The 27,376-nt window shown below is 47.8% G+C and overlaps 1 protein-coding gene across 3 annotated transcripts in view; it reads left to right on the forward strand.

The window, feature by feature from the left end:
- SEZ6L (seizure related 6 homolog like) overlaps positions 1–27,376 on the forward strand; it is a 159,960-nt gene that overhangs the window by 90,552 nt on the left and 42,032 nt on the right. For all 3 annotated transcript variants that reach the window (XM_090291691.1, XM_090291692.1, XM_090291693.1), the window contains exons 2-9: positions 9,620–10,378; positions 11,155–11,288; positions 13,365–13,557; positions 15,459–15,644; positions 21,266–21,431; positions 24,189–24,355; positions 25,263–25,457; positions 26,936–27,074. In XM_090291691.1, the coding sequence (XP_090147817.1) occupies positions 9,620–10,378; positions 11,155–11,288; positions 13,365–13,557; positions 15,459–15,644; positions 21,266–21,431; positions 24,189–24,355; positions 25,263–25,457; positions 26,936–27,074 (1,939 nt within the window). The remainder of the gene's footprint in view (positions 1–9,619; positions 10,379–11,154; positions 11,289–13,364; positions 13,558–15,458; positions 15,645–21,265; positions 21,432–24,188; positions 24,356–25,262; positions 25,458–26,935; positions 27,075–27,376) is intronic.

The raw sequence follows: 27,376 nt of genomic DNA on the forward strand, positions 1-27,376 counted from the left end.
TGTGGCATGAATGGAGTAGGCGTGAGGGGGTGGGGGTGGGGGCTGGAGGTGGGAAGGAGCCGAGCGTTTAAATGTTAATCAGTTGGCAAGGATGTCCACTGCAGTTAATCAGATTGTTAAAGCTACAAAGGCAGGATCGCACCCCAGTGCCAACAGCTATCAGGGCTCATTCATGGGGAAGATGGATGCCCTCCCCCGGCCTCTTCTCTGATGAGATGTAACTGGACAGGAAAGAACGTTCGAGGCCTTCTGAGCCCCACATGAATTGCAAAGGAGGCCCCTTAGCGGGGCGAAGCCAGCGCACAGAGCCCCAGCACCGGATAATTACTCTGGTAGCCGAAACCCTGAAAGACTCCTTTCTTGCCCACACAGGCTTATGCTTTGAACACCTGCTGCGAGTCCCCTGGGACGCCGGGGGTTCAGAAGCAACTCTGGAGAGGTTGGGCTGTCAGCTGACACGTGCAGTTTGGGGTGCTGTTTGTGGGGGGAATACGTACCTCGCACCAAAATCGCCCCTCCATCCGCGTGACCACAGCACGTGGGGTGGCGCCAGAACAATGCAGGCACCAAACAAAGTCACCAGCCGGCCTTCTCTTCGCCCTCCCAAGGCCAAAGCAAGCCGTGTGATTGATGGGGATGGGAGACCTTTGTACCATGATGAAGTTATGTTTGCAGTCGGAACAAGTCAGTGCTCCCGTTCACCGAGAGCACCTCCCCACCCACGAGACGGTAAAGCGAAGCCTGCTTACCCAGCCGCAGGTTTCCCAAGATTCACCTTTATGGTAGCTAGCAGTAGCGTCAACCACCTACTTGTCTACGACCCCTCGCTTGAGAGGTGGGCTTTATCTAACACCAAATCTTGCTCCCCTCCAGTGCTGCAGAGATATTCATGACTCATCAAATAGATACTTAGGTTGGGGGGCCTACTATGTGTCAGGCCCCTGGCGATGGCATAGGTTAGGGAGACTGAGGGATGAAGCCATGTGATCGCTGCGCTGGGGAAACTTACTCCCAGTAGGGAAGGCAAGAAAAAATACAGCCGAGTATGGTAGTGGGATCGATGCTGGGATGCGTCTCTTCGGTGGTGTCAGGACCTAAGGGAAGATGAGGAAAATCAGAGAGAGGCAAACAGCATCCTATGCAAAGGGACAGAGCTCTTAGAGGGAAGGGACAGCGAGAGACGTTGGCTGAACTATGGACAACTGAAGTGATTTCACTGGGCTGTGGAAGGCAATGAGGGAGAGGATGGGGAAGCTTGCTGGGACAGATCAACAGGAAGTTTCCAGGAAAAGGCAAGGAATTTCACGTTTACCAGAGAGGACCGGGGGCCCAGGCATGGGTGGTTTCGAAAGATCCCTCTGGCTACTGTGAGTGGAATGGGCTAGGGTTATGGACCAAAGTCCGGGAGAGTAGCAGGGTGTTTACCACCATAGCTATGGGGATGATGGGGTGTCTAAAAACATCTTTTGAAGCTACAACTTGCTCTCTTTGCTTTTCTCATGGTGGGACTCGGGGCCCTTGGTGCATCCTAAAAATGAAAAGGTGAACCTATCCGCTATTCCACTCGGCTGTGTTGAATGCAACCCTGGAGCCTCGACTGCCCATGGGGTCCGGCCTGCCTTGGGCACTTCCCATGCTCTGTCTGCAACTATGTGACATCACCAACGTTAATCACCATAGGTGATTTTTTCAGAGTAATGGGTTCTGAGCACAGCGGAGACCATTGCTGGATGATCTCCTGGTTGGGGATGATCCCGTATTGAGGGAATTTTCCTGCCTTTTCTCCCGGGGGTGGGGGGCGGGGGTGAAGCTGCCTGGGAGCTCTGCTACAGACCTTGGCTTCCTCTCCCATCACCATCCACTGTGTCCTCCCAGTGGAGGCAGTGAATCACAGATAGCCAGTCAGTGATTCCAGCCTCCCCCACTCTTTCCTGGCACTCATTTCCCTGCCAATGAACTCATCTCCAGGTGGAAGGAGAAGATGGAATAGGAAGCTGCCCCTTTTAGTCCTGAGGATGCATTTGGGTGTAAAGAAAGGAAGTTAGAACTACTGGTCCTTGAGGAGACTGAGGACCAAACAAGCCACAGAGGCTTTCGCCAGGCTGAGGCCTGGGCACTTGGTCCTCTGTGAGTAATGTCTACACCTGCTCCCCGCCACCCCTGCCCAGCCACATTAGGATTCTAGAATTTCTGGATTTCAACTTCATCAGCTCCTGACTAAGGTGCTAAATACCCCCCTAAGCACCCATTTTTTAACTTTATTTTTTTTTATTACCGTGAAGCAGAATTTCCCACCCCCTGTGGCGCTGTGAGAGCAGTCAGAAACCCTGAGGAAGTCTAGGGTTTGTTCTCTGCCTTCCCCTGGAGCTGGGGTGGCAAACCTCAGAAAGCTCATCATTACTGTTAACCATTATTACCAACTATTATTGCTATAAAAAATAGCAGGCATGGAGCAAATTAATCAAACTGTATAAAATGATGTGCAATAAAAACTGATCCCCTCTCCTTCCTCAGGCTGCAACTTTCAGGTCACTCTCCTGAAGAATTACCGGGATGTGTTTACCAAAGATATATATTTATGGCAGAGTTATTTGAGAGGAGGGACCAGAGAATGGCAACACCATAAATACTGATAAAACCCTGGTTCAGTAACATATATATTTTGACTCTAAGGTAGCCATTAAAAAAGAAAGAAGTGACCATTATATGCTGATGTGAAAAGGTATTCGTGATGGGTTTGAACTGAAAAATTGATGGTGGGATACTAATGTGTGGAATACTATACAGCAGTGAAAAGTGAGTCCATCAAAACTACACTTATCAACATGGATGAATCTCACAAAGTGTTGAACAAAAGGAAGTGGGGAAAAAGCAGGTTTCAGGAGGATTCGTCTAGAGTGACTATGTTTATATGGTTTTAAAAGATGCCACACAACCCCATATTTTGTGCAGAGACTTTGTTATGTGTAATAAATGAAGACAATAAACTATAATAACAGTAAAATAATAATGTGCACAATAAGTGAGAAGGCTGAAGGTCAAGTTCGGAACAGTAATTGTCCCCAGGAGGTGGAGAAGATGAAGAACTTGGTAGGGAAGAGCAATTCTCTTTCTTGAGCTGAAGGTGTGTACTCATGGATACTGGTTGCCTTGGTCTTTAACTCTTTTTGATTGACTGAAATGTCTCAAAATGCATTTCTTAGTAAGTGCCAGAGCAGTGTATACCATGTAAGAATTCTGTGACTGTTCAGATAAAAAGTGACAACAGTGCTCATGAGAGCTGACGGGCTGCTACGTGAGCACTGTGCTTCCCACTCGAGATTTCCTTTTTCTCTCTCCCAACCCGGAGAGATAAGGCTGGTTCAAGTTCACCTTGCAGATGAGAACAGGGAGGGCCAGAGAAGGGAAGAGATTACCCAGGGTCTCCTGGGCAGCTGGCAGCAGGCTGATCCTGGAACACGAGCAATTCTGACTGCAACCCCATGCTCCTATGTGCTATTACACCTTTCCAGGTTAAAAAAAAAAAACAAAAAAAACTATTATTTTAATATAAATACATTTTATTTGAAGATTAAACAAAATCCTATTTACACTGATACTCTTCAGAAGGCATGACTGATGGACAGGGAGGGAACAGGGTGTGCTCATCAGCTCCAGCTCTTCATCCAAGGGGGACCTCTGGGTGCCTGCACCTGTTGCCTGGCCCAGTGGCTGGCACATAAAAGGTGCTCATGGGATGGATAGATGGATGGATGGGTGGATGAATGAATGGATAGATGGATAAATATGAATGAATAAATTGATGGCCAAATGTGAGTGGGAGAAGAAAATCAGTCCTCACTCCATCTAACTTTTCATTTACAAAATGGGGATGATGCTAAGACTTTCTCCAACCTTAAAATCCACTGATGCAAGCAAACCAAAGCTGACCAGCTCTGAGAACGGGAGGGCAGTTCTTCCGCATTCTGAGATCAGTGCCAAGTCGCCTGTTTTGTTCACTCTGCTTAACCCAGTGGTCACCAACCAGGGGCCATTTTGCTCCCCACCTGACCCCACCCCACCAGGGGACATTTGGCAGTGTCCAGAATCATTTTTGGTTGTTACAGCCAGGAGTAGGAGGGACGTTGCTACTGACATCTAGGGGATGGAGGCCAGCGATGCTGCCCAACCTCCTCCAGGACAGACCGCTCGCTCCCCAGCAAAGGATTATCCAGCCCAGATGTGGAAGTCAGAGAATTAACCAGTGTTCTTCAGGGTGGTCCAGATGTTCCTGGTTTGGGTTTTGGTCTTGTTTGGTGTGCTTCGGTGTGGTGTTTCAAGCCTGAAATAGCCTTGTTTTGCTTCTAAAGTGTTGTATGACCCTGGGCAACCCATTTTCCCTCTCAGTACCTCAAGTCTCTCCTCTGTACACTTTGACACCACAAACTCTAGGAGCCTTCGGATCTATAAGATGTGATATTTAACTTTTGGTTTTGTCCGTGTCGGGGCCAAGCAAACCCACCAGAGCAGGCTGGGCAGGCCTTTATTGTGGAGGGCGAAGGCACAAGAAACCACCACTGAATCGGGTATCCGTCATGATATGAGAATGTACTGAACACTTCTGTAGGCTCCTTCGTCAGAAATATGTCAACTGATGCACCTGCCAGTGCTGCCCCCTACAGGTGCTCACGACGAGAGGAACAGTCCAGTGAGAGAGGAGTCCTCACCATCCCCACCAGGGAACTGAGTTGCAAAGGGGCTGAGGACCCAGAGTGAATGCAATACATTGCTGTCCATCGGCCCCACCCCCAGCCTCTCCATCAGGAGGTGCTAAGAGCAGCCTTTCACTCCTGCTCTTTCCATGCTTTTTTTTTTTTCCACTTCAGAAAGAATTAAATATTTATTACACAGATTTTAGAAGAACACCACAGAGAAGGAAGAAAACACACCCTCACAGTCCCACCCCCCAGAGGCAGCCAGGACCTATTCCTTCAAGTCAAAACAACTCTCGGCATTGCAATTTGTTTTTGCTTGATGGTTTCTGGTCGTTTTCATACACGCCATAGGATTTCACATCTTGCTCATTTCACTGAACATTATAGCAGGAGCATTTATCCCCCAGCTTTGTTTCCTCCATGTTGTGTTCCATCACTTTGCACCTGCTGGGTGCTAGGCTACCGCTCGGAATCCATGCCGGTGGTAGCCATTCATCCCACAGCTCCCTGGAATTTAAGACAGCGACCTTCAGCCCACCCTGGCCAGTGGGGCTCAGTGGCTTGGAGTATCGTCCCATGAGCCAAAAGAGCATGGGTTCAATTCCCAGTCAGGGCACATGCCCAGGTTGTGGGTCCAGTCTCCGGTTGGGACATGTACAAGAGGCAGCCGATCAATGTTTCTCTCCTTCTCTCTCTCCCCCCCGCTTTCCCCTCTCTCTCACATCAATAAGCGTGTCCTCAGTGAGGATTATAAAAAGACACCGCACTTCAGTTTCAGAACTGTTGCATTTTTTACTTTAATGGGATGCTTCCCAGGCTAATTTCCCGTCTCTCCATCCAAGTTAGACAACAGAGAGAAATGTGCTTCCCCCTCTGCTTGGATGACAGAACAAATGCTCAGTCACCTTCAATATTGCTCCATTCTGTCTCAAGAGAGGAGAGCAGCATCAGTATGGACTTAATTAAAGCTCCATCTCTCCTGTTTGATACCTATGTATCTGCAGAGTGTCAACCCGCAGAGAGGGGGTACCCAAAGCTTTCACTCATTGATTGATTGACATCATTTGAGCCAGACACTCAATGCACGTGATAAAGGGTCAGCCAAACGGGAGAGCAGTGACTGAAAAATTTCAGGGCTCTGGGAAAAAGAAGTTAATTGAACTCAGTGGTCATTGGGACCCCAGGAGAAACCAGCCTATTCAAGCAAGTTATGAAGGTGCTGGATCTCTGACGCCCCCGAATCCAAGTTCAGCTAATTCCCAGTAGGGCTTGGTTTTATGTGGCGCTCCTCCAGCCAGCATCCCAGCAGAGAACAAGGCCTTCGGGCCTCACAGGCTGCACGCACTGCAGACTACTGCGTGAACATGGCCCTGAGTTTGGAGCTGGCCAGGGAGATTCCAGCGTGTCTGAGCGCCGAGTTGGGAACACTGGGGGCAGGGAGGTACATTTAGCTGGCGGGTATGCAACCCTCCTCGGCAGTTTTTTGGTTTTTGGAGGAAAAGGGCTGAGCAGTCCACTGGGCCTACTTCCTAAAAGGCTTCCTAGCCGCTGCGGTTAGCGCCGGTTTCATACTTGGCACCCTGGCGGTGTGAGCCGAGGGCACAGGGGAAAGCTGATTATGGAATCTGTCTCTTGTATTTCCTTCTGCTCTTATGGGCTGTGTTGGATCTGGAAGGGCTGGGATGGTCAAGGGAGATCACAGGCCTTGGGAAGAGTCAGCACCGGCTGCACATAATTACCACCTGCTGCCCTAGGCACAAAAAAAAAAAAAAAAAAAAGGCCAAATTAACAAGGAATGCTTAGGAGGTGAGGCAAAGGGGCAAGTTCCGGAAATGAACTTTCATGATAACCATGATAAGCATTCCTAGAGAAGCTTTTCAGTCTTCAGCTTTCAAGACCCAACCCATGGGTCTGGCAGAGGAAACGAATAATTTGTATTGTCACAAGGAGCATGGTGGGGGGACAGGGAGTATCATCTGGGAGGTTTGGTGGATAGCTCATGCGGCAGAGATGCAACAGAATGAGGGTTGAGAGAGAGGAGCTGGAAGGAAGAGCTGAGGAGGAGGAGGATGTCAGTGGTCACAATACCCCATAATTGTTTTTTTAATTTTTATTTCTTGATTTTAGAGAGGGGAAAAGAGAGAGAGAGAGAGAGAGACATAGATTTGATGTTCCTCTTATGTATACATCATTGGTTGATTCTTGTATGTGCCCTAACTGGGGATCGAGCCTGCAACCTTGGCATGTCGGGATGATGCTCTAACCAACCGAGCTACCTGGCCAGGGCAATACCCCATAAATCTTAAGAGAGCTAGTAGCATGCCCTTTGACATCTGGAAGATGAGGTTGGAAACCCAGATTTACTCTGTGACCTTAGAACATTACTTAATGTCCCAAAGCCTCAGTTTGCTCATCCAAAAAATAGGAATAATAATTTCTACCAAATAAGAAAAGATTAAATGAGGTAAAAACTGAAGAGTGAAGAATTAAGTGAGGAGACAAAGCATTTGGCACATGCCTAGCCCAGATTCAGCACTCGTTAAAATAATCAAAAATAAAATGGTGTAAGTATTTTACTATTATTATGGCCAAGACCCACGGACATGCTTTATGTCGCTTATAATCCTTTTATCACCTTGGCACAACTTGTTTTCCCAATCTCTCTCTCCCCCCCCCCCCCCCCCCCGCCTTCCTCTTCCTCTTCCTCTCTCTCACCTCCCCCACTTGTGGTCAAGGGATCATTTTTGTGACGGGACTAACTGAAACTAATGTAGCCACAGGACACAACAAAACTCACAAGCCAATGTCAGGATCAAAGCTGTCCCTTTGTCCTTTTGTAAACAAGATTACCAAAAGGCTCTACGAAGAATTACCAATTACACAATCTGTCCAGAAATTGACAACGTCAGAGCTGGAAGGACCCTCAGCCCTTATCTAGCCCCAGTAGCCCCTTTGACGCAGAGAGAGAAGGTGGGGAGAAGAAGCCTGCACAAAGTTATGCCAGGGAGCAGGGTGCAGAATAGGACCCCCATCCAGATCCCCCAACCCCTGGCTGCATCCAAGCTCTTTGCGTGGAAGCACAGCCAGGACTCAGGAGCTGGGTTTCCTGTCCCCTTATCCTCCACTCCTTTTTTCCCATCACCTGTTCTCCCTCCACAGTCTACAAAGATAGCCAACATCAATCATTTGATAAAAATGGCCATGAGCATAAAAGCCTCAGCTTTGGGGCAGACCCACATCGGACCTATTTCTGTGAGGTAGACAGAATATCTCTATTACACAAAAGAGGCATAAAGGACTTGCCTGGGTGCTTGTGGCTTGTAACTGTCAAAGGCAGGATTTGAACCCAGGTTCAACTCTGAATCCTCAGTGCTTTTCACCTTCGACCTGGAAGCCTGCTTGGGCCCTGAACACCCTTGATCTGCCCTCTGGTTACCCACACATCCTGTCCTCTCCTCCCTACACTCGCACCGGCCCCAGCACCGCCGTCAGCCTGCCGGAATCAGTGTTACCCAACAGGAACATTTGTGGGTGTCAGTTACAAACTGTTGCAGCCTCTATAGATTAAGCCACTGCTGCCAACTCCGTGAAAGTAAACGAGCCTTTTCCAAGGGCTGTGGAAATAAATTTAAATGGCAGCGCCAAAGGGCCCGAGACTGTGGCAGAGTGAGTGTCTCTGTGTAGAAAATCGACAAGGACAGCGATCAGTCCTCTAACTTGAGACTGTCATCGAGCATGTTAGGACCACTCCAGCTCCCCGCTGAGGGCTGTGTTCCAATGGTGACAGTAAAAACGATGACATGTCCCAGGCACTCACTCTGGGTGGTGCACCCCTATGGGCGTGTATGTGTGTACGTTTTACATGCATTAACCTATTGAACGAGGACAACCTTAGGAAACAGGGAATTAAAACCCCATTTTACAGCTGAAGAAACTGACGCTCAGGTAAAGCTATTTGTCGCCATAGAATTGGCAGGATGGGTCTCAGATAAGTTTGCGAAGCTGATTTCAGGCATGGCTCTGTCCAACGGCTGCCGGGGCCTGCCCTTATTTAAGGTTACTAAGTGGTTTCACTTTCAAGAGGAAAATAAATCAGAAGGCGTCAGCAGGGTATGCAAGGCCACCAGGGCCCGGCCCCACCCGGCCTCCTCCTGTCACCAGCTTTCTTTGGAATTAGCTCCCGCCTCTGCTCCCTGTCCCCTTGCATTCCTGCTGACCTCAGCCAGGCCTCATGATTCTGAATCCTCAGATCTTTCTGTGTTTCCCACAAGGTCACTTATATATTATTTAGTACGGGAAAAGAAAAAAAAAAAAAGCCCTCTCGGCCCCAGGACAATCTAGGCCCGTGCCAGGGCACAGCGCTTGAAGGAGAGAGTGGGGGCTGGTTGTCACCCCACTCACCCTCTTGGTGGGATGTCCTCGTGCAGTGGACCAGCTGCCCAGCTGTCCACCGTGCTCCTGCTCTGCAGACTGGGTGAGGGGCCTGTCCCCTCTGTCCTGGTAGCACGCAAAACTTCCCTCTTTCTAAGCATTTATCACATCAAATATGATTATTTCTACTTTCCTGTCCCCTCTCCCAGTTCATGTACAACTAGGCTGCGAAACTCTTGTGGCCTCCATTTCTATAGCCCTGATGCCTAGCTCAGGGCTGGCATGATCGACCCCAAGTCCCCATGGCCGGCAAAAGGAGAGGGGGAGAGAAAAATGGAGAAGAAAAGGAAAGAAAGAAGGAACAGAAGGCAGGCGGGCAGGAGGGAGGGAGGGAGGGAAACAGACACCCCCCCATTTTTGTTAATCACCTGTGCCAGCGCCCGGACAAGCCTTGGGAGTCACCTTAGGAGGGCCACGCTCTGAATCTGAGAGAAGGGGAAGGACCCAAAACCCCCAGCCCCAAGCTAACTGGGGTATTTTCTCCTCTCCCCCAGATGCTCCGCTGGAGGGAGATGCTGGCCCTTTGGGTACCTACCTTCTACCCTCAGCAGCACTAGGGAGCACCAGTCTGAGCACAGACAGCCTGGAAGAGAAAATGACAAGCGCCCCTCCAAGTCCAGCACAGTCGGGGGAAGAGCTTCAGGATCCGGAGCTGGAAGGGACAGACCCCTCTGTGCATGCACACCCCGGGGCCCTGTCCACACTGCTTCCAGAGGAGCCCAGCACCAAGCCCTCCTCCCTGCCCAGGAAGAGGCTGCCTTCACTCAAGCAGGTGAACTCGTCCAGGAAACAGCTGAGACCCAAGACCACCTCCACAGCCGTCCTCCCGAGGGTGGGGTCCCAGCCTGCTTCCCCAGGCCTGGGTCTCCTCTCCTCTGCCACGGAAAAGCCTGGCCCACCGGGGGACCCCGACCCTGTGGCCTCTGCGGGAGGGGAGACCCTTCGGCTGCCATCAGAGGAGCCCTTCTGGCTGGACCGGAAGGAAGGTTCAGTCCCCACAACACCCGCACCCCTGCAGATCTCTCCCTTCACCTCGCAGCCCTATGTGGCCCACACTCTCCCCCAGAGGCCGGACCCTGGGGAGCCCATGGGACCTGATGAGGCCCATGAGGCTCCTGCTGAGGACACCAGTCCCATGACCTTGATGGACAAAGGTGAGAATGAGCTGACCGGCTCAGCCTCGGAGGAGAGCCAGGAGACCACGACATCCACCATCATCACCACCACGGTCATCACGACAGAGCGGGCCCCAGGTATGCTGCTTGAACTCCGCCTGGTCAGTAAGGCGCCCAAGGTGGGCAGGGCATAGGTGCAGGGAGGGCCAGGCCCCACCATCAGGTACCATTAATGGCCTTAATCCTGTGGCTCAGAATCAATGCACCCATTTTAAAGATGGGACAGCTGAGACCCTGAAATATCAAGCAACCTGTCTAAGGCCACATAGCTTAAGAGAGGGATGCAAAACCTTTCCATCTTGGAACAGAACGCTTTAGCCAGCCTAGAAGGCCACAGCCTTTTTCAAAGTGCTTTTACTTTTGCCATTACACATATTTTTCTAGTCCTGACAAGTTAAATGTACTTCAGTGTTCCAGTCTTTCTTCTTCTGTCTTCTTTTTCATCTTCAAACAGAGAGACATCAACTGTCAATCATACATGGATTTGGGCAAATGCAATGTGGTCGCTTGTTAAACAGCATGAGCTCTGGGTTTGAATCCTGATTGCTGTGTGACCTTGATCCAGATGCTGCCCCTCTCTGGTTTTTAGTTTACTTATCTCTAAAATGGGGATGAAATATCAGTCTCTCCAAAGATGAATAGGGTCACCTTTATACACTGGTCAGAGTGGTGCCTAGCAGCATGTAGTAAGCTATTATCCGTGTCAACTCTTTCTCTTTTGGTTATCATGTTGATTCTGGAGCTGAAGGAGAATTAATTGCAGTGGGAGGGGTGGGGACAGGTGAGCACAGGTTTCCCCGGAGACATTACATCTGAGCTCTTCTCGCTGTCCTCATTCAAGTGCTTTCCTCCAGCTCTCTGCAGCGTGAGCCTCTCCGATCCTGAAGGGTACATCGATTCTAACGACTACCCACCGCTGCCCCTCAACAATTTCCTTGAATGCACGTACAACGTGACAGTCTACACCGGCTACGGGGTGGAGCTCCAGGTAACCGCAGAAAAGCCCCCTGAGTGGCTGCCTCTTCCAGCAGGAAGTCGCCAAAGGACTGTCTGAGTCAGGCTTACTGTTCGCATCCTGACTACTTTGGGTCTCTCTCTGCCCTAGCCAGGGCAGTTTGAGCCAGGCTTTGGCGAATGCATAGGAGTTTCAAACTCAGTACACAGCTGAAATAGCTTGGCACATGTGTAGCGAAGGGGCATGCTGATACATTGTGAGGCACTATACCCAGAAGGAAAGTCTTCTGATACCCTGCTTATCAAACACACCCATGCACACATGCACGAACACTTAATTCCCTTGATTCATAAACTTTTGCCTGCAAACTCAGATGGAAAATCAAAATGATAGCAGCATTCAGACATCTGGATTTTGAGTCTCAACTCTGCCAGTTAAAGCTGCATGATGTTCCACAGGAGTACTTGCCCCTCTGAGCCTCAGTTTTCCCATCAGTAAAATAAAGGTGATAATGTTGCTACTTTAGAGAGTTTGGGGGAGGAATAAATACGACAATGCCCAGAGAGCATTCAGTCCAAGAAAACACTCGGTGCATAGTCTCAATTATGCTCACCCTGCTTCCAGACCTTCCCCAGCTGACCGCCCCGTAGAAGTCCTTCGTAAAATGGACTGATCAGAGAGACATGCCTGGGAGTGATAGCTGTCCAGTACACTGTCCCATAGAGGAGAGGAATAGGGTGAAGCCAGAAGAAGAGGGCAGTACCACATGGTGGCAGACCCTTCTAGGCCAAGATTAGAAGTGTGGGTATGAGCCTTTTTCTAACGGGTAGAAGAACCATCGAAAGTTTCCAAGCAGAGTCAGTTGGAGAGCGTGAATTTTAGGAAGGTTTTTCTGACTTATACAGGAAAGACCAAGGATAAGCAGTAGAACCTGTGCTCTTTGCAACCCCCAGAGCCTAGTACAGTACATGGCACATAGTAGAAACTCAATATTAATGTTCGCAGAATGTGTGCAGTTCATCTGATTCTGGTACTTAATGAACCCACTCTGTGCCTAATATTGTCGGGAGCCCTTTCTCAGGCACAGCAGAATTCCTTCATGCGCACTTACTATGTACCAGTCACAGCTGTGTACCCTGGGGCATGTGGTGGTGTGCAAAGCTGATGCAGTACCTGCCCTGCAGGGGTTCACCGTGTAGCAATCAAGACAGCACATGCAAGATGCCTTTTGCAAAGGTCTCTGCTGGGTGTTTATAGGGGATGTTGTAGAATCACAGTAGAGAGACCAGCAAGCTTCTTGGTGGTCAGAAGCTCTCACAGAGGAGGGCAATTTGGGTGGGACTTTGGAGAATAAGTAGGAGTTTGTCAGAAAGGAACAAGAGTCGAGTATATGGCCTGAAAGAGGAAGGGCTTATTGGTGAGGGCTGCCCTGCTTGCATGGGGGGCAGAGAGGCTGGGACTGCAGGTCCCACCAGGAGAGGCATAACTATCTAAATTGGGCCCTGGGACCTGGTGAAGCTCCTCACCCTGCCCCACTCCATTTGTTTAATGTTCTTGTGTACAACCAAAGGGTCTCCCTGCAGAGACCAAGGACGTGGATCTTTGAGAAAGCTCTGGAGTTGGAGCCACCATTTGCAAGGATAAGAGAGTGGGGCTGGGGATACCCTAGAAATGAGGCCCCTGCACTCCCTCACATGCCAGTTTATACAGAAAGGATGGAAATGTATTTGATCATTTTATAAATATTTATTGAGCACCTACTATGTGCCAGGCACTATTCTAGGCACCGGGGACACTGAGCAACATGGAAAAGTCCATTTGGGTAGAATGCCATCTTCGGTCTCCCTGGAGATTGGGCTTCAAGCATCAGTTCCAGGGCTCAGCTCAGCTGTCAGCATCCAGAAGCCTCTCCCACAGGATCCCACTGCGGGGCTCACAGATCCTTGCAAGGCCTCTGTCCCTCAGCTGGGTTTCCCTCTCTCCCCTCAGCCTCTGGGGTCTCTCAGTCCCATTGGCCAGGGGCCAGTGGAGGGGCACCGCATTGGCAGCCTCAGAGGGCCGTGGCTCAGACATGACTCAGTTTCTCTGTCTACCCCTGACTGTCCCCAGGTGAAGAGTGTCAACCTGTCTGAGGGGGAGCTGCTCTCCATCCGGGGAGTGGACGGCCCCACCCTGACCGTCCTGGCCAACCAGACTCTCCTGGTAGAGGGTCAGGTCATCCGAAGCCCCACCAACACCATCTCCGTCTACTTCCGGACCTTCCAGGACGATGACCTCGGGAGCTTCCAGCTGCACTACCAGGGTAGGGTCAGGCCAGGCGGGTGGGATGCAGCTGCCTCAGTTCCCTCTGGAGCCAGGGATTCTCAAACGCTTTGTCCCAGGGGTCCCCCTGGCAGTGTGGTGAAACCTATGGACCTCTTCTCAAAATACTGTTTTTAAGTGCCTACGAACTGTATCAATTAAAGAGGAAACCAGTCATATTGAATTATAGTTGTCAAAATATTGCTTTCCCCTCTGATACCGTAATCTATGTACTTCTTTAACGCATTAAATAATAAAATCTCCTGGCAGTTCTGATAATTACTGTAATTCCGAAATATTGAGAAGCGTAAGAAATATGTCAAGCTCTCCATTATGACACGAAAATATCTGTCGTTTCTCTTGGTGACAAAGTCACAGATTCTATGAGCACATTACAGTTTGTTGCCCACATTCATGACTGAAGGAAATACCACCGTGCAGTTAAAAGTTTATGAAAGTAGGAAAGCCGCTTTTTCCCATTCAAGTTCACGGCTCCTGCATTTGATACGCGAGAGGCCATGGACTTCGGGTCAAGGGCCTCTGCCACCAGGGTTCCTGTCTCTTTTTTCTTCTACAATGTTTCTTTCTTTCCATTGTGTCTGTTTCTAAATCTACTTTCTTTTGCTTGCTGTCCATTTCTCTCTTCTTTCCTCCCTTTCACCTTCCTTCTCTTTATGTCCATATTTTCTTGCTTCCTTCACTTCTTCTTTTCCTCTCTGCTGTCTCTTCATTCTCACCCTCTATTCTCTCTGTGTCTCTGTCTGTCTGTCTTTCTTTCTCGCTCTCCTCACTGTCCCATGTTCCCATGTCCTGGGCAGTTGCCGTGGGGTATTTCCCTTAACCGGAAACCCAACTGCTTAACTCTCCAAATGCAGGAATGGAAAATGGGGTCATTGGCCACCGTCTAGATATTGGGAACCATCCACGTTCACATCAAATTGACCAAAATCTGGAAAAAACATTTTGTTTTTAGCTTTTCTGAAACAACCGAATGACTGTAAATGGGAGTGTTCACGTCATCACAGCTTTTCAATATTTGTTCTTTGTTAACTAAAAAATGGGGAAAGGAGCTTGCTGAGCCATGAACTTGGGTACTGAGAATACAGGTGTCCTATGCTGCAGGAGAGGTCAGACCATAGTACGGGTCGGAGCTAAGTGGATTTAACACCCTCTTATGAAAATTGAGGAGCCCAACGGAGCCACCCACCCCTCCTACCACTGCCATGTAGTGGGTGCCCCCTGTGCATCAGACATTGGGCTGAGGAGGCTCTTCCTCTGCATTCTCCACGTCATCCTTACCACCACGGGGGCTGTGGGGACAATTGTCTGCCCCACTGGCAAGATCATGGAAAGTGACATTTAGGGCATGGTATCACTTTCTCAAAGTCACACATTTTCTAAGTGATGGGGGAAGAATGTACATTCACCTTGGTCTCCTCCCAAAGCCCAACCCCTTACCTCCAGGATAATGATTTGCAATTTTTCATATCCTCTGACATTTCCAGAAGAGCTGGCTATTCTCATTCAGGTCCAAGAGTTTGCATTTCTAACAAGTACCCGAGATATTCATACAGGTGGGGTTACCCCTTCCTGGGCAATACAGCCCCTTCTATGCCTGAGAAGGAGACCATTCTAGCTCCCTGTGGAGAGAGGCTCAAAGGAGGTTTGGGGGCTCATTTTTCACCCCAAACCTGCTGTCTCTGATTAGGCAGGGTGGGGAGCTTTGGACCATATGATCACCGTAACATCAACAAGAGACACAGACATACTCTTCCCTGGCTCTCCCAGGTCACCAGGGACCTCAGCTTTCCTCCTCAGCACAAACTGGCTCCCAGGGTGTGGGCCACGTTCTTTGTGTCTGCCCTCAGAGGGGTGACTGTCTGCCTCTGCATTTCTTCCCAGCCTTCATGCTGAGCTGCAACTTCCCCCGCCGGCCGGACTATGGGGACGTCACCGTGATGGACCTGCACTCGGGCGGGGTGGCCCACTTCCACTGCCACCCAGGCTATGAGCTCCAGGGCATCAAGACACTGACGTGCATCAATGCTTCCAAGCCCCATTGGAGCAGCCGTGAGCCCATCTGCTCAGGTACACGCCAGCCTCAGCTGGGTCGGTGAGAGGGGAGAGACCAGCCCCCAGGGCATTAGATCAGCCTTAGGCATGGGCTCTTACCCCAGGGGAAGAGGCTGCTCCAAATACAGATAACTGCTATAAAATACGCATCGCGTGAAGTGTACAGTTAGTGGCATTTTGTACACTCACTATATGTGCAACCGTCACCACTGTGTAGTTCCAGAACATCTTTATCACCTCCAAATGGAAACTCTGTCCCTGTTAGCAGTCACTCCCCATTCTTCCTTCCCCCTCAATCCTGGCAACCACCACTATGCTTCGTGTCTCTGTGAATTTGCCTGTTCTGGACATTTCATATAAATAGTCTCATATAACATGGGATCTTTTATGACTTGCTTTTTTCACTTAGCATATTGTTTTCAAGGTTCACCCATGTTGTAGTGTGTGTGAGAACTTTATTTCTTTTCATGGCTGAGTAATACTCCATTCTTAGATAGACCACATTTTATCTGTTCATTCATTGGTAGACATTTGAATTGTTTCCACTTTGGGCTATAATGAATACTGCTGCTGTGAACATCTGTGTGAAAGTTTTTGTAGGGACATATATTTTCATCTCTCTTGGGTATATACCCAGAAGTAGAATTGCTGGGTCATATGGTAATTCTACATTTAACTTTTTAAGGAATCGTCAAACTATTTTCCACAGGGGCTGCACCATTTTACATTCCCACCAGCCATGCTCAAAAGGACTAGTTTTCCACGCCCTCACTAACACTTGTTATTGTTCATGTTTTCTCTTGATTATTACAGCCATCCTTGTGTGAAGTGGTATCTAATTGTGATTTTGATTTGCCATTTCCCTGATGGCTAATAATATTGAGTATCTTTACATGTGCTTCCTGGCCATTTGTATATCTTCTAGGAGAAATGTCTATTCAAGTCCTTTGCCCATTTTTTTAAAAATTTGGTTGGTTGTCTTGTTATTGTTTAATTGAAGGAGTTTTTTATGTATCCTGGCTACTAGACCCTTACTAGATATCTGATTTGAAAATATTTTCTCCCACTCTGTGGGTTGTATTGAAGGACTTGATAGTGTCCTTTGATTTTAAAAAAGTGTTTAATATTGACAAAGCCTAATTTATCTGTTTTTTCTGTTGTTGCTTATACTTTTGGTCTGGCTGCTGCCATGTATTGATCCCAGGCAATATGCACTAAGCACAATGCCAGAGTTGCAATAAATCTTTGCAGCAATTCCACATGGTGGAACCATGATCCCCATTATACAGATCAGGAGACTGAGGCTCGTGGGGGTGAACTGAATCTGGAACCCTTCGCTCCTGAGCTCTTTTCTTTACTACACCTTCAATACGCAGACCAGTGAGATTATTAGAAGTGCACAGTCCTGGGCCTTATGCAAGACCGACTGAATCAAAATCTACATCTTAACACGCCCCTTGTGTAATTCACATGCACGTTATAGATTGAGAAGCACTGGACTATTCCACACTGTTCCTGAACCAGTGGGCAAAGCCTGGACAATTCTCAGCTACCAAGACAGCAAAGCCCTATTAGGTTCTCACAAGTCCTGATGGTGACCAGGAGAGTATAGGCTGCCATATTAACTGAGTGCCTACTATGTGCTAGGCCATGAGGTATGTACAAGGAGAACACTTAGAACAATAAACATAATTCCTGCCCTCCAGGCGTTTTATAATCAGTGGAATCCAAAAAGCAAATGAAAGCCAATAATAAATTCTGAGATTTAATTTGTTACAGAATTGTTCCCCCAAGGCCTTTCAGAATTTTTCTTCTTCTCCTTTTAACAAAGAAAAAAAAACAAAACAGCCATAGGGCAGTTGGTCTCTGCACCTCTCTTGCATTAATTTTTATCTATGTGTGAAATCAAGGAGAAATTAAGCCTCAATTTGAGCAAAGAAAGATGGATGGAGAGCCAAGGCTAGCAAATTGAAACCAAACAGAGCTATCAGTCGGCTTAATAAAGCAAGAAAGGGGAACAGAGAGGCAGCAAATGAGGAGCAAATGAGGAGCATCTCGGGGCGCACAGATGGCCAGCATCCCCATCATGGACAGTGCCGTAGCTCCTGAGCCATAGAACAATGATGCTGGCTCAGTTTGAGCACCTACTCTGTGCCAGGGACTGTGCCAAGCCCTCTACATGCAACATTTCATCTAAGGAGGGTGGAATTATTATTGCCATTTTACAGTAAACTCAACGTTCAGAGAGCTTCAGTAACTTGTCCTAGATCCACAGCAGATATGTGGCTCAGGCCAGGTTTGAACCTCTAATTTAGGACAGGAAGGCAGCCTTGGGAGAAGCAGAGACATGGCGCTCTGTGCGTGGTACTCAAAGAAGAACAGGGTTCCTTGGCAATGTCTTTGCTGTAAATCACAGCAGAGTCCAGAGCAAGGAGAGCTACCCACCTTTCTCTCCTATAGCAAGTCCTTATTCGTTGTACAGTCAGCCAGAAACATTTCATGAGAACCAAATATCTCCTAAGAATAAGAACAGGACTACCTCTTCATATTTTTTAGTTCATAAATCACTTTTTAATATTTATTAGATTTTTATGATAAAAGTATTATATGGTTCTGGTTAAAAAATTTTTTAAAGAAATACAAATGTATAGAATATAGGAGCAAATCACTTTTTTAAAACTGTATTTTATTGATTATGTTGTTACAGTAGTTCCAATTTTTCCCTTTTGCCCCCCTCTGCCCAGTACCCCCCTTCCCTCCAGCAATCCCACCCCCCTTAGTTCATGTCCATGGGTAATGCATATAAGTTCTGTGGCTTCACCCTTTCCTATATTATTCTTAACTCCCCCCTGTCTATTTTGTACCAACCAATTATGCTCCTTAATCCCTGCACCTTTTCCCCATTTCTCCCCCTTCCCCCTCCCAGTTGATAACCCTCCAAATGATCCCCATACCTATGATTCTGTTCCTATTCTGGTTTGCTTAGTTGGGTTTTGTTCTTATTTTTTTAGATTCAGTTGTCAATAGTTGTGAGTTTGTTGTCATTTTAATGTTAATAAGTTCAATCTTTTTCTTAAGTAAGTCCCTCTGACATTTCATATAATAACAGCTTGGTGACAATGAACTCCTTTAGCTTTACCTTGTCTGGGAAGTACTTTATCTGCCCTTCCATTCTAAATGATAGCTTTGCTGGATAGAGTCATCTTGATTGTAAGTCTTTGCTTTTCATCACCTTGAGTACTTCTTGCCAGTCCCTTCTTGCCTGCAAAGTTTCTTTTGAGAAATCAGCTGATAGTCTTATAGGCACTCCGTTGTAGGTAACTCTCTGCTTTTCTCTTGCTGCTTTTAAGATTCTCTCTTTATCTTTCATCTTTGGCATTTTACTTATGATGTGTCTTGGTGTGGTCCTCTTTGGGTCTAGCTTGTTTTGGACTCCCTGTGCTTCCTGGACTTTATGTCTATTTCCTTTGCCAAATTTGGGGAGTTTTTCTTTATTATTTTCTCAAATAAGTTTTCAATTTCTTGCTCTTCCTCTTCTCCTTCTGGCACCCCTATGGTTCAGATGTTGGCATGTTTAAAGTTGTCCCAGAGGTTCCCAAGCCTCTCCTCATTCTTTTTCAATTCTTGTTTCCTCATTCTGTACTGGTTGACTATTTTTATTTTCTTACTTATGTTCCAAATGATTGATTTGAATCCCAGTTTCCTTCCCTCCACCATTGGTTTTGTGTGGATTTACCTTCATTTCATTTAGTATAGCCTTCACTTCTTCCCTTATGCATTTGCCATACTAAGCATATCTGTCAAGCCTGTGAGCATATTTATCACCAGTGTTTTGAACTCTTCATCTGTTAGGTTGGCTATGTCCTCGTCTTTTAGGTTGGCTATCTCCTCGTCCAGTTCTTCCACTGGAACTTTGATCTGTTCCCCCTTTTGAGCCATACTTCTCTGTCTCCTTATCTTGACTGGTTCCTGTGTTTGTTCGCCTCTGTGTCTTAGGTAGAGCTGTCACTCCTGTTACATTGTAAGGGTGGAGCCTTAGATATGGGTCAGTAGAGGGCAACCTGTTTCACCACCTTGTGGAGCTGTATCACGGGGAGGGGTCCGAGAGGGAACAATTCCACCTGCTCAGCACTTGCCCCTTTTCTAGGCACTTCTCCCACTTCCATATGGGACCAGCGCCTCTCTAGCTGTTGCCCTGGCTGTTGTTCCCAGGGTGGGTGGTTCTACAGATGTTCTAGGACCGTGGCGGCCCTTTAAACAAGAAGACTCTGCTGAGAGACTGGCAGTTTCTTCCTCTGCCCCAACCCCCACTGGTTTTCACAATCAGAAGCAATGAGGCTTAATTTTCCTGGTGCTGGGACCATGAGCTGCGCAGTCTGGCCTGGTACTCCCCAGGTGTCCCTCCCAACTTTTTAAAATATGTGACTACACTTTCTGTGGGCCTGCCACTGCCGCCGCTGCTGCTGCCACCACACCATGTCCTTTCCACCCTGGCTCCGCCCCTCCTACCTGTCTGAATGAGTATTTCTTCTTTATATCTTTGTTTGTTGGACTTCCATGCAGCTTGATTTTCTGGAACTTCTCGTTGTCTCTAGTTTTGAGGTAGTTGTATTCCTTCTTAGTTGTGGAGGGAGATGCAGTGTGTCTGTCTAAGCCTCCATCTTGACCAGAAGTCTCCTTGTGTCTAGCAAATCAATTTTATATTCACTTTTATATTCAACTGACCCTCGCATAGAGCTCATTGAAATAGATATGGCAGACTATTTTCTAGCTTTTTTTTTTACTTAAAATATAGTGAGCATTTTCCTATATTCTCAACTATTCTTTGAGAACATAGTTCTTTAAAAACTGCATGAATAGAATGTATTTATTTCACCAGTCCCCTGTGAGTAGACATGCATGTTATTTCTCATTTTTGTCTCTTAGAAAAATCTAGCAGTGAACATTCTCATTCATAAATTTCTTCAGATAAATTCCCAGAACCTTAATTATTAGGTCAAGTGTTTAAAAATACTCTCTAGACTTTTTCAAAAAAATTCTGTCCTGAAAACTTATGTCATTTGCATTCAAACCCATCCTGAATAAGAGTGACCATTTCCCATCACCCCTCATCGCCAAATTATTGTTACTTTTTACCTTGACCAATTTTGTGGATGAAAATAGAATATAGCTTACATTTTCCTTTCTTTTACTATTAGTGGGGCTGAATTTTTAGTCCTTACTGTGTACTAAAAGTATATTTTATCTTCTGTAAACTGCCTATTTATATCTTTCTTGATGACCATTTTATAACTAAGAAGCAGGCATAGCCAGAACCAGAGAAGCATCCTTAAATCACAGGTATTTCCCACCGTGGAACACATGCGGTGAACACTCTAATCGTGGAATGAGATTTCCTATCAAACAGGATGAACCCCACCCAGAGGACAGGGCTTTTTTTGGTCTCTCTCCTACCATCCTGTTTCTCCCATGAAAGGGTGTGAGTTAGAATTAGGGGAAGATGAAGTACTCACTCTCTCTCTCTCTCTCTCTCTCTCTCTCTCTCTCTCTCTCTCTCTCTTTCTCTTCCTCTCTCCAACCCCCTACCTTTCTCTCTCTTCTCTCCTCACCCACTCACCCTTATTTTCTGCCCCCAGCCCCTTGTGGAGGGGCTGTGCACAATGCCACCATCGGCCACGTCCTCTCCCCAAGTTACCCTGGAAACACCAACGGCAGTCAGTTCTGTGTGTGGACGATCGAAGCTCCAGAGGGCCAGAAGCTACATCTTCACTTTGAGAGGCTGTCACTGCATGAGAAGGACAGGTAAACCTCTGAGGGCCCCAGCCAGCCAAATTCCCTCCCAGAGGTTAAAACGTGGCTATAGGAATTTGGAGTCTTGAAGTGACCGAAATTCTGGCTCATGGAACTTAAGAAAGAAAGACCTGGGAAGGTGACAGAAATTGTATACACCATTAGCTTTGATTTCTTCTTTTTACCTGTAAGGAAACTAGGCCATCCAGAGGGAAAGGGACTTGCCCAAGGTCACACAGCAAGATGAGAAAAGAGGCAAAAAGGGAATCCAGTCCACCCCACACACACACGTTGCCCTGACTCCTCCTCTTTCTCCTGAAAATCACTTTTTGTAATTGAACCAAGGAGAGGGTGTTCATTCAGCATCTGCTTTGTGCGCAGTCATGTACTAGTTTTCACGGAGAACAGGACAAAAGTAGAAGACACTGGTTCCATTCACATGGAAAACTAGACTTAAGCATGTCAAAGAACTAAGACGTCACAATGCAATATCTAAGTGAAAGCAGGTCTGTAGACTCAAAGTAATATACCCAGAATCCAGAATCTTAAAACTGTAACATCTTATGGCCATACACCAGAATATTCTTGAATGTTCTAGAAAACTAGGACCTTAGCTACTTAGACTTGCTGTCTTGGGTTTGGTTCCCTTGGAAACAGAGATGTGACAGGGTGTGAGGAGCAGTGGTTTATTTGGGAGCTCATCCTAGAAAACACAGAGAAAGTGAAAAGGAAGAAAAGAGAGTCAGTACAGTCTGCTTTAATAAGCAGGTAAGTGACTGTGGCCTACGGGGCGCTATCCCCTGGGGGTCTCTGGGAGACTTAACTGAGCACAGATAGCTCAGAGTGACCCTTTTGGAGGGGCGAGGGAGCTGAGCTACTTATCCACCACCTCCCGTCCATCATTGCGTAAAGGATGCTCTTGGGCACACGAACTCCCCGATATCGCCTTCTACCCTTCGAGCGGGTTGAGCTGCCTCCCTCTCCGAGACTCTGGGTACAGAGCCAGCAGCAAATACGTGAGCCGTGAGTGCTGACGCAATGCGGGCTTGGGGCTGAGAGCGTGAACCACGCTTCCAGAATGCCAGCGCCTTAGAATCTGGGAACCAATCAGATTTTATTTTTGCTTTTTAAAAATTCTTGTTTCTTCCCTTACAGTTGGCCTGATTTTTTCCCCTTTGCCCTCCTCCACCCAGCCCCCCACCACCACCACTCCCACGGTCATTCCCATCTCCATTGGCCTTGCTTATAGTGTCCGGGCTTCTTTGTAGTTTCAAATCTAGACCATTAGCCTCATTAGGTAGGGAGGGATTCTTAGAGAAAACACCAGGCAAGTGAATAACTTATTGAACTCCTTAGCCCACTTCCCTCCAAGTAGGCCAGCTGTATCCTGAGCCACTCCATACCAGTAAGTCACAGCTTGAGAGTGTAAGGCATAGAGCAGGGATTTCAAAGCAAGGCTTCCTGGTAGCAACCGAATGACCTGGGGAGCTCTTAAAGAAACAGGTTCCCAGTTTTTCCTTCTAGACACTGGCTGAGAAGCCAACCCTTGAACCCTTGGGGAAGGACACATCCTAAAGCTTAGACCTTAGGGCATGGCCCCCAAGATCCAACAGAGTCAGCAGAAACCAGAAGACTGTGCCGAGGTCCCTTCACACTCTTGGAATGGCTCCCAGCCTCTGCCTCAGCCCCTGCTCCTCTGGGCCGCAGTGGAAACATGGCAAAATGAACAAGCTATAGTGCCAACGTTTATGCATTTTGGTGACATTGGAAATTTATCTGGGTGACATCATATAGAGCCTTTTATAGGTCACAGTAAAAAAAAAAAAAAAAAAAGCTCAAAGGATTTTCAGTGCCTGTTTGTGACTCCATAGACATAACTTATCAAATATGTATACTGTTTTCTTCTCTACTTTTGCATAATTTTTAAAAAAATACTAAAATTAGCAAGGAGTCCGGTATCAAATGGTTTTCATAACAGGAAAAGTGAATAGCAACGTTTTGTCGAGCGTGTTTTATTTTTCAGGGCACTTTATCCCATCAGACTTACTTTCCTACCTGTAAGGTAGGTAGGAAAGATGTTATGATTCCTCCTTTTGCAGCTGTGGAAACTGAGGCCCAAGATGTGTTGAGATTTATGTAAACTTCGTCCGCGGGGCATTGGAAACCGGAAATCAGGACGCTTGACTCCCCACACGATGCTCTTTGGAAACAATGATCAAACAGCCTTTTAGGGGTCGAATGTGTAATACATTTGACTGATATACCTACGCTGTCCTGGACACTTTATACCCATGATCTGTCATCCTCGCGCTCTGGTGTAGGTGGGATTGCACCCATTGTACAGATGAAGAAACAGAGGCTCAGTGAGGTGAAGTGCCCTTGTCCAAAGCCACATAGCTCAGAAGTTACGGAGTCAGGATTCTGACAGTCTGACTCTATCTACTGCTATTTCAGAAATGATATTAGCCCAACTTTTCAATTAGTAGTAATAATCCATATGAGTTAATTAGCCCAGTTAATTAGCCTGGTGTATTCTATGTACGCATCACTTTTCCTACAACCTCAGAATCAATCCATGAGTCTAGGACGAACACTCTGCAGAAGAAGAAACGGCTTCCATAAGGTAACACAGCCTGTCCAGGCACATAAGGGACAAAGCTGGGATTTAAGTCTGGGAATGAGGGGTGCTGACTGCACACCCTCCCGCTGCTGTGTGTCTGAGACCCGAGGGGACCCCTCAGTGGCCCTCCTGTCCTTTCCCACCACCAGGATGAAGGTCTACAGCGGGCTGACCAACAAGTCTGCCCTTCTCTATGACTCCTTTCAAACCGAGAGCGTCCCCTTTGAGGGCCTGCTGAGCGAGGGCAACAGCATCCGAATGGAGTTCACTTCTGACCAGACGCAGGCAGCCTCCTCCTTCAACATCCGGTTTGAGGGTGAGGGTCCACGGGGCCTCCCTCTCTCCTGGGGTGGTAGACAGGATCAGGGCAAGCATGGTGGGGTTGGGCCTGGGTCCTGGGAGGTAGAAAGCTGGCCGTCCAAGGATGGGAGAGAGCCAGCGGCCAGACTGACTCTCGGACTTGCGAAAGCAGACTTAACTTTACTAATAACAATACCTGCCATTCACTGAGCACTTACTATGTGCCCAGTGTCTTATGTCCAGTGTGCATTTGATGCTTAACACACTGCAACATGAGAGCTGTTATTACCTTTTAATGGAGTGAACTGAGGTTAAGGAACTTGAGTGCCTTGCTCAAGGTCACCAGTTAGAAAAAAAATGGAGCTAAGACTTTTGTCCAGCTTGAGTCTGGACCCTTACACTCTGCTATACTCAGTGAGACCTCTTAGAACTCAGCCACCTCTTCCTCCAAGAATCATTAGCAAGGGACTGTCCTGCTAAGCCCTGACCCTTTAAGAAAAGATGCCCTTTAGTATTCCATGTACCTTGGGGAACTTTCTGTTCTGTCTTCCCTAAGGAAAGTTGGTCGCCTTCTTAGACAAATTTATGGTTTCAAGTGGCAGAAATCAAGACTCTCAGTTATGGGACATGGAAAGAATCCATATGGAATATTAAAAGGAATTTAAATGTAAGTCTCTGCAGAATTGGGAGGGCAAAGGTTCTTAGTTCCACTTTAAGAATGAAAAAGAACGAGACCCCCAAGAAGCGAAGTGAACGGTCCCAGGGCCCTGAGCAGGTCAGCTGGAACCAGATCACAAAGTCTGGTACTTATGTCCCTCGGAGCATCCCTAAGCATCAGAAAGGGGCCCATCTTCTGAGATACGACATAGTGAGTGGCCCCTGACTCATCTGAGCTGCTGCCTCTCTTTCGTCTCCCTCCCCAGCCTTTGAGAAAGGCCACTGCTATGAGCCCTACATTCAGAATGGGAACTTCACCACGTCCGACCTGACCTATAACATCGGGACCATAGTGGAGTTCACCTGCGACCCCGGCCACTCTCTGGAGCAGGGCCCGGCCGTCATTGAGTGCATCAATCTCCGGGACCCATACTGGAATGACACGGAGCCCCTGTGCAGAGGTGAGTGGCCCCACTGCCCTCCTCCGGGCCCCCACCCCCACCCCGGGACCTCTGTTTAGAGGCCTGCCACCACTGTACCTACCAGCTTTAGCATTAGAACCCTTTCCAGGATTCACTCTTCTTTGGGTCAGTTTGGTTGCCTGTCCTTGAGAAAATTACAAAATACATACATTGGAAAAGGTGACTCTGTCTCCAAGCACAAGCCGCTAGTGCACAGCTTAGTGACAAGATCTCTGCATAGGTTTCAGCTGCTACGCACCCCCTCTGTAATGCATTCATGTGCAATGCTAACCCACCTAACAACACAGGGCAGTCCTGAGCCCAATTAATAATCATAATAATGATAATGAGAGTTGTTAGTAGGAATGCAAACCCTTTGTTTCAGGCACTCTGCCAAGGGCTCTATGGGCATTATCTGATTTAATCCTCGCTACAACACTTCCTATTGACCCATTTATAGGTGAGTAAACTGAGGCTGTGAATGACATGCCTAAGGACACAATGAGGGCAGTTGGCAGAGTCAGGAATGGAACTCAGGTCTCTGTCCTCAGAGACCTATGCTCTCAGAACCCTGGACAGCGCTGGCTATGTGGACCCTCATCTACCGGGGCCCCCAGTGCCCTGCCCTCCCCAGTTCCCCAAATCCAGGGCTGCTGAGCCACCCCAAGCCCGGATGACTATGGACCATGGAAGTAATGAAGAGAAGCCTCACTCCTGGCAGCCGCCACCCAGATGGTGGTTGGCGTGAAATAACAGCCCCGCCGGGATGAGGGATTGATCTCTGTATTAAATGTGCTGGTTTAACAGAGCGGAATTTATTGGTGCTTTGGCCTCTGCCACATTGAGAACTTTCCAAAGTGGTAAACACGGAGTGGAATTTAAAGGGCCAGGTGCCAGGTACGGTCCTCTCTCTGCTTCCAGTTCAGAGCCGGGGCTCAGTTATGTTAACTGCGAATTGCTGAGCACTTACCTTGTGCCAGGCACTGTTCTGTGTTTGACACCCATGAGTTCAATTAAGCTTCAGAATAACCCAATGACATCAGTGGTGGTGTTCCTCCAGCTTTACAGAGAAAGAAAACAGAGGCTCCAAGAAGTTGCCTGCCTTGTCACAGAGTGTGCCGGTGGCAGAGGCAAGAATCCAGGTCCTCCTGACTGGAATGTACCATTTCTTAGCCACTACTCACACTGCACAAGAGCGGGGCAGTTGAAGCTTCATTTAGAACTTTGGACTCTGTCCTTGGTCCTGAAGAACTGTGGCCCCACCTTCATCAACCCTCCGTTAAAGGAGGCAGGTGGCCAGCCCTAATGTGATCATCCATCCCACAGACATGTATGGACTTCCTGGGGTGAAGGCACCTGTCCACTGTCCATGGTGAGCCGTGGCCATGTGACTACATAGCCCACGCTCTTAACCACTATGACATATGGGCTTCCTCATAAGTAAAGTGTGTCTGTCTGTCTGTCTGTGTCTTTTACAGCCACGTGTGGTGGGGAGCTCTCGGCTGTGGCTGGGGTGGTGCTGTCTCCAAACTGGCCAGAGCCGTATGTGGAAGGCGAAGACTGTGTCTGGAAGATCCACGTAGGGGAGGAGAAACGGATCTTCTTAGATATCCAATTGTAAGTGTTTATTGGTGGACCCCCCACCCCATCCAGGCTGGGGAGGAAATCTGTCCCGCTGTATTCTTTCAACCAATGTTAGATAAGCACCTACTGTGCATCAGGGTCTGTGCAAAGAACTGGGGTCCTGATGGTGAAGGGAACAGCATCATACACAGAGGGCAAGTCCCTATGCTTGGGAAATTCTGTCTACTAAGGGAGCAGGCATTAAATGAGGAAGTGCACCAATAATTGCATGTGTCACTCTGATTAATTGATGTAAGGATAGGTACATAGTGCTATGAGATTCTATAATGGGGATT

The sequence above is a fragment of the Furipterus horrens genome, unplaced genomic scaffold, assembly GCF_987537825.1.
Source record: "Furipterus horrens unplaced genomic scaffold, mFurHor1.1.pri manual_scaffold_11, whole genome shotgun sequence".
In the NCBI taxonomy this organism is placed as follows: domain Eukaryota; kingdom Metazoa; phylum Chordata; class Mammalia; order Chiroptera; family Furipteridae; genus Furipterus; species Furipterus horrens.